General features: G+C 46.5%; 1 protein-coding gene across 1 annotated transcript; it reads left to right on the top strand.

The window, feature by feature from the left end:
• Positions 1-961: 961 nt before the first annotated feature.
• LOC135892181 (cornifin-B-like) lies at positions 962-1,474 on the top strand. Its single transcript, XM_065419892.1, has one exon. The coding sequence runs from the start codon at positions 962-964 to the stop codon at positions 1,472-1,474; it is 513 nt and encodes a 170-aa protein (XP_065275964.1).
• The last annotated feature ends 6,017 nt before the right edge of the window (positions 1,475-7,491 follow it).

Genomic DNA, 7,491 nt, shown 5'->3' with positions numbered 1-7,491 from the left:
CTCAGTGCCTCAGGTGCAAATTGGGGATAAATTTTCCTCTGTTTTGTCTAGAGTGTAAATTATTCAAAGCCAGGACCTTCTCTTATTGTGTGTGTATAGTGCTCAGCATAGTAATAACACCCAGCTTGTCTATAGCTCTTTTCATCAGTAGATCTCAAAGCACTTTACAAGGAGGTCTAGATCGTTATGCCCATTTTATAGATGGTGAAACCGAGGCAGGAAGCAGTGAAGTGATAATTACAGTCACCTAGCAGCCTAGTGGCAAACCTGGGAATGAAACCTAGGTCTTCATTGGGGGTCCAGTGCTCTAGCCACTAGACAATACTGCCTCTCAATTGGGAACTCTAGGCACTGCTGGGATGCAAATTATACGTAATAGGATTAAACAACTCTACGTGCCTGGGTTTTAGTCTCAGTTCTCCCACTGGCTCACTAAGCAACCCTGGGCAAGACGCTTCTGGGCCTCAGTTTTCCCCTTTATAAAATAGGGATAATAACTAGCTATAACACCGCTGTTGTGAGGACTAATGGCTCCACATAGCAGTGAACAAGCATGTTGCCATGCAAGCAGTAGGTAATACATTTATTAGTGGCTGAAGCTATAAAGAAAAGGGTTAGGAGTTGCAAAGGAGCAGGCTCAAGAAACAGAGTGGGAAGACAAGAGAGGCAGAGGGTTGGAGATGGTGCAAGCAGTGGTGATCTCTAGGAAAGGTTATCAGTGAAGGCTTTACAGATATAAGTGTGCCCTTAAATGTGCTCTCTTTGCCCTTCGCCTACCTGCCTGTCTCCCTTCCTTCTATATCTATTTAATCACGGTCAGATATACCAGTCTGTGTACCCCCGAGGTTCTTACGTGACCTCCATCATAGGATCTGAGCTTGAAGCCTCTTAACCTATTGGTTCTGTTGTGTTGTACTCTATTCCTTCCGGTGTGTTTCAGGCTGACCTACTCCACAGGAAGATGTCTTACTTTGCATACCAGTACAAGCAACGGAACTACACACCCTACTCAACGACACGCCTCATACCGCACGCCAAACCCTGCGTGGGTAAAGGCCCAGCTCCTCACGTTACCAAGTGCGCAGAGCCATGTGCTGTGAAACACCCATCACCGTGCACTACCAAGTGCAGAGACCCATGTGCTGGGAAGCCCTCGGTCCCATGTGCTACCAAGTGTTTTGAGCCACATGCCCAGAGACACCCAGCGCAGTATTACCCCAAATTTTCCAAGCCAGCGGGTGTGAAATGCTCGACGCCATGTGACACGAGGTATCATGAGCCGTATGGTTTAATACACCCTCAGCCATTCCCCGAGAGATGGAATCCATGCGCTCCACCATATGTGCATCCCTATGTTACGGGATACCCTCAGGCATGTGGCCCAACATATGTGCCGTCTTTTCCCAAATACCCATACCCTTATGCTCCCCAGTGGCCCAACACATGGGGCTATGGAAACTGTGGGCCATGCTAAACCCAGAAGCATCGGCCACAGAACAAAAGCCAACCGGGAAATGAAAAAGCTAGACACAGATTCACAGCTGAGTTTATGGGCATGGCCTTCAGACCTGCTGAGCTCCTACAATGTCAGTTGAAGCCAACGAGAGTGGGTGCTCAGTGCTGCTGAAGAATAGGGCCATCACTCTTTACCATGCTATCCTTTACCTTAGATTTACGACTATTTACTGTAGTGGAACAATAGCTATTTGCTCCTTTTATTATTAACACAGTGGGCTTGAGTCCGTTACACTAAGGCACTTTGACAACCGCTCTGCCAGTGTCAAGGAGGTTAGGGCCCTAAGGTGGGCCTATGTTGTGTTTACACACACCACAAGATCCCTTCAAGGACCAGAGGGTGTAAAATAGCCTTAGTGTCATGAGAATTCGGCCCTGTATATTCTAGCCTTTCTAAGAATATGTACCATTTGTTTTTGCTTGTTAACTTGGCTACAGAAGATGTTTTGTGCAGAAGCTGTTTTTAATTCTGTGCGTATATTGGGCTTTGTCCTATATGAAGCCCACAGGGGGTAAAACAAGGAGCTTAAAATGGCGGAAAAAACAGAACTTGATTGCCCAACTCTACAGCTGCAACAAAGAAAGAGCATCTTGAGTGAAGTGACTTACCTCAGAGGGAAGTGCCAGTCGACTTCGTAGCTCTGGTATATGACTGGAAACCTGAAAGTGTATTCTCTGTACTTTGCATTATTTCATTCTGCACATTGTATACTCCACTTCTTACGCATTAAAACTCACACTGCTTCACGGCACCTGCTGTCGCTTCCTCCTCCGTTCCTTATTGACAGTTCACCACAGCTGGAAATCCCATTCGCAGACGGGCCAGAAGGCGGCTTTTGCACCACCTCACGCCACATTAATACTAAGCCTTACCTCTCATCCAGCACTTTTCATCAGTAGGTCTTAAAGCACTTTACTAAGGAGGGCAGTGTCATTCTCCCCAGTTTACAGATGGAGAAACTGAGGCACAGAGAGGTGAAGTGACTAGCCCACGGTCATTCAACAGGCCAGCAGCAGAGCTGGGAATAAAACCCAGTTCTCCCGACTCCCAGTCCAGTGCTCTGTTCACAAAGCCAGACTCCTGTAGCCAAGGTCTAGCAAAGGAAGGATGGTCAGAGGGGTTAGGGAACTAGGCAAGGGGTTGGGAGACCTGGGTCCAAGCCCAGGCTCTGACAGACTTTTCGGGTCTGCCCATCTGTACAACAGGGATAACAGCCCTGCCTCACAGGGAGTTGGGAGGGTGGGCAAGGCACTCGAGTACCACAACATTGGGGGCCTGTGGCCAAGTCTACGTGGGCTGGGTATTGTTATTATATGCGCCACTAAGTCCCATGGGGGCCCAGTTTCAAGATCTGGGGCCTGATTCTCCTCTCACTCCTGCTGGGGTAAATCCAGAGTCACACCTGCCAGGTCTCCCACACTGGCCAGGGCGCTCCCACGTCTAGCTGCCCACCCCACTGCGGTTGCCTCGGTAACGAGCATTCCTTAACCTGGGGACACTCTAGGCTCTGTCTCTGTAGTCAGACCCAGCTAGGAGGACTCTAACGATCCATTAGAGCTGTGGCTCTCAACCTGCGGTCCAATCAGCACACAGCTGCGGCCCATGTGACATCCTCAGGGCCATAAAGGTAGTATTGGATGCGGCCCACAATGGTAAACAGGTTGAGAACACTGGATTAGAGACTTAGAGCTGTCTAGAGCAGTGGTTCTCAACAGGAGTATGTGTACCGGCCCTCCAAGGGGTACGTCACCTCAGCTAGATATCTGCCTAGTTTTACATCAGGCTACATAAAAAGCACTAGCAGAGTCAGTTCCAACTAAAATTTCATACAGACAGTGACTTGTTTATACTGCTCTATGTACTCTATCGGTGTTTCTCAACCTGGCGGGGGGTAATGCCAGGGGTTTCGCAGGATGAGTTTATGGGGGTCGCAAGTGCAGAGCTGGCATTGGGGGTGGCAAGCGGGGCCCCCACAAACCTAAGATACATGCTGAAGCCACCCGGGGTTCATGAATTGTGAAATCTCCTTGTACTAGGTTTAGGATTCTTCCCTGTAACTGCTTCCAGAGCTTCTCCATCCCCATGCATTTATCCTGATTTTAATGCTGTATGTTACTGAATAATAAGAACAATTTGTTTCTGGTTTCTTGATGAGATGCTGCAAAAGAGACTTTGTTTCTCAACATATGCTTTAGCCTTCCAATGACCTTCTGCATCTTAAACTCGGAGACTGTACAAGGACGAAAGCAAGACAGTTTAAAAACTCTGCAGCAAGAAAGGAGGAAAAAGAGTGTCTCCTGCAGTCTCTTATAACATGAGATTTTATACCTATTGTACCTTGTCTAGCTCTTGGCAGATACATGACATGGGTGCTGCATTGGTTTAGCTGCAAAAACTGTATCCTCCACCTATCTTTGCTATTAAAATGAAATCATGCTAGACTACCTCCGGTTGTTTCCTTTATTTTGCATTTCCTGCTCCATCCAGATCTCTGTCGACCAAAATCCAGATGCAGTAAACCAAAGGAAACCACTCATACTGGTGAACATTAGTAGAGCAAGAATTTTCATGAACAAATGACTCTTAGCTATAAGATCACAAGAGAACAGAAAAAAAGAGCAACTTTCACTTTGAAATATTATAGCATTGCCAACCCAATAAACCAGTTTTTCCATCAGTCATAGACTGGCTCCGCACCCACACATGGAATTAGTCTGATTGCAAAACAATGTTTTCTTTGATTCACAGTGAGAAAGCATCCTTAGAAACAGGCTTGATACTTAAAACATCATGTATAAACTGTCACAGCGCGTGGCAACAAAACACTTTCCACATTTCAGTCATTTGTCACATTTCAATGGCTCGTGTCACACAATGGCAGGTCAGAAGGCTTGGAAGAGTGTCTGTTACCCTGTGGAGAAACTGTTCTTTGGAATTTAATACCGTCCTGGTGTCAGTTCAGTTATGCAAATGAATGAATTTGGGAGCCTTACACATAACTAAAGCACAACCAATGTGGGTTTGTGGGTTTGTTATCTTAGCAACGGATGGGATCCGTAACTGATCAAAGGAGAATGTCATATGTGGACTCCCACACTGACAGCACCTTCGGAAGCCAAGACTTCCATGTGTTATATAAATAGATTGATACACTATGTACTGATGATGTAACATTGTCTAATAGTTTTCAGTGCACAGCATAGTCCCACAAGTCCCTGTGTCTGAGAAAATTAGCAGGCCCTATGAAATCCAAACACTGAAGCCCAGCTACCATTTTTCATCCCCTCCTGCCTTGAAGCCATTTCCCAGGGCTCTCTAATCTTTACAAATAAGATATTTGTAAAAGGAGCTCTCAATGCAACAAAAATAAATGTACTCACAGGACTGCAGGCTGGGACCTTTAACTGCATCCCAAAGCAGGGGAATCTCCTACTAACTCAAGAGCAAGCGAGGAAAGGGTGGAACGTGGCTCCTTTCCATAACATTCTGGGTAACCCAGTTAACTCTATTATGATCACTTCACAACGTGCCCAGTAGTGAAACAATGGATTTGGAGATGCCAGGAGCAGCTCCCACAACGCTGTAATTCCCTGAGCCTTGTAATGAGCGCTCTATGCAAAGCAGGATGCTTTTGTGCTTAAGCACCAGACAATTCCCAGCTCCATCCCTAGTTTCCTGTGGGACTTCAGCCAACCACTTGATCTGCGTGCCTCAGTTCCCCACCTCTACCCAAGGATAATAATGCTCCCTGTTACTAATGATTTGGATACGGTAGAGCCCACCAGCCCCACAGAACAAAGAGATGGCCCCCTGCACCAGATGGCTTGCAATACAAGCTCCCTTTCTGCCTTGTCTATTTAGACTGCAAAGGTGAGATTCACAAGTGTATTTAGGCATCTAACTTCCATGGATTTCAATAGGAGCTAAGTATCTAAGTGCCTTTGTGAACCCCACCCTAAGCTCTCCAGGCCAAGGACCATCTCTTACTAGGTGTATGTACAGCCCTGAGCTCAGTGGTACCCCTCGCTGCTATTTGTAATAATAATTTACATGTGCTTTTGGGACAGATAGGGCAGTTTCCCAGAATATCCTGGCCAGACCTTATTGAATTAAGTTTGAGTATCTTAGGAGCTCGTTGTATTAAAAACGCACGTGTTGCTGTATTATTGTGTGTAACATCTGGGGGGTCAGGAGGAGAAAGACCTGAATAATGTAAACCCTAGGAAGGATTATGAGCTTCCAATGATTTTTTTTTAAAAAATGGGCCAGACAAGACTGAATATTTAGTTAAGTAGGTTTCCTGGGAAATATTTAGGGGAGGTGCAAATTACCCACCTCAGTCTGGACCCATCCTTTAGAAACTGCGTCTTGAGACACCCATTGTCTGCTGATCACCTGTTACATGAAGACAAAATCAGAGGCCCAAACTGGACAAGAGAATGACCCTCAGTTCATGGGGGTGCTTGTTCTAACTCAAGGCAGTTATGAACTTGTAACCACAGAAAAACTCCTTGGGCTGGGGAGGGGGTTGAAGGACTGCTCCCCCACCAGAGCCTTTGTTGGAGTTGGGGTGATCGCTGGGAAGCATATTCGCATGCGTGTTGGTTCTTTGATTGGTGTTAATACAGTTTCTCCACAGCGCTTTTACCTTAAAAATAAGTGGGCTTGTTTCGAAAGAGCTATGTGGTAATTAAACTGTGGCAATTACGCTGTTTAGGGCCTGCGAGGAGGAAAGCAGAGCAGGCTGGCTAAGGCAGTCTGACTTTGCTGGGGGAATTCACAGCGTAGGCAGAGAACGGTGCAGACTGGAAATATCTGCTCAGGAGGGACACCATGACGCGTGTCTCTGCCCGAGAGTGGTGACAGCCGGGGACCCAGGAACCTAAGCGTGGGTGCCCTTGCTGGATCATAAGCGGCGGGATACAGACACAGTTGCCTTTGAACTTTGAACAGTCTTATACTATCCCCATTAATCATAAAAGTTCCTGTAGTGGCCCCATTTATGAAACTTCCAGGCCTTATAAAGGCAGTAGTGTTTAGCCGCTAGAGCACCGACGTGGGTTCTAGTCCCAGCCCTGCGACCAGCCTACTGAGTAACCTGGGGCAAGTCACTCCAGTTCTGTGCCTCAGTTTCCCTATCTAAAAAGCAGCAAGTGATACCTCTTGTGTGAAGCGCTTTGCAATCTGCTGCTGCGAGAGCTAGGTATTCTTACTGTTACAGAACATACTTGTGTGCCTTTCCTTTCTTTCATCATTAACACAGGTCAATTCGTCCCGCATTGCAAAGTGGAATTGCATGCAGAGGCTTAGCCCGTAGCTCCTGCAGAATGCATTCTTGCTTTTTATATTGCACACAAAGGAAACTGACTCCAAGGCAGAGGTCCAGCACAAAGGCCTGTTGCAAGACTTAAATGTGACTTAAGCCCTGTTTTGAGGATTTAATAGGCAATAGGCCCAGTGCCAGAATTCAGTTTCACCTAGAGAGAAAATGACCTGCTTTCTCTTTCTTGTCGTCTAATCTCCCCACCCCCTAATGAGCCTGACCTAACGTCGTAGGCCAAAGCTAGAGTGAACTGGCATAACTCCATTGAAGCCAGTGGAGCTACTGTGACTTACACCAGCTGAGGATCTGACCCACTGTGACGGAAAGGATAAATGGTGATCTCCACCAAAGCTGCGTGCAGGTAGCTTGAATCTTCTTATGTGGTCAGGTTAAAAAGTAGAGCTGAGCTTTGTATGTGTTACCAGTAAACAGAGCATTTTTGCCATTCGTTGGCATAGCTACAGTGCTGCAACATCAGCAACTTGTGTTCCTTTTAATGACCTGAACAAAGGATCCCTTCAGAGGCTGTTTGCACAATAATCCCTCCCTCCACACCTTGAAAATTACACCAAGCAGCTCCCGTGATGCCAGCATCTTTGTCAGCAAGATAGTTGAATCCTGTGTGCTAATGAAGTGCATTAGTTAAAAAAAA

The sequence above is a fragment of the Emys orbicularis genome, chromosome 20 (genome assembly GCF_028017835.1).
Source record: "Emys orbicularis isolate rEmyOrb1 chromosome 20, rEmyOrb1.hap1, whole genome shotgun sequence".
In the NCBI taxonomy this organism is placed as follows: domain Eukaryota; kingdom Metazoa; phylum Chordata; order Testudines; family Emydidae; genus Emys; species Emys orbicularis.
The sequence above is the reverse complement of the archived record's forward strand: the minus strand, read 5'-3'. Positions and strand labels throughout refer to the sequence as shown.

Bases quoted from the DNA above. Each gene is read 5' to 3' on its own strand.
- LOC135892181 (XM_065419892.1), top strand. From the start codon at position 962: ATGTCTTACTTTGCATACCAGTACAAGCAACGGAACTACACACCCTAC.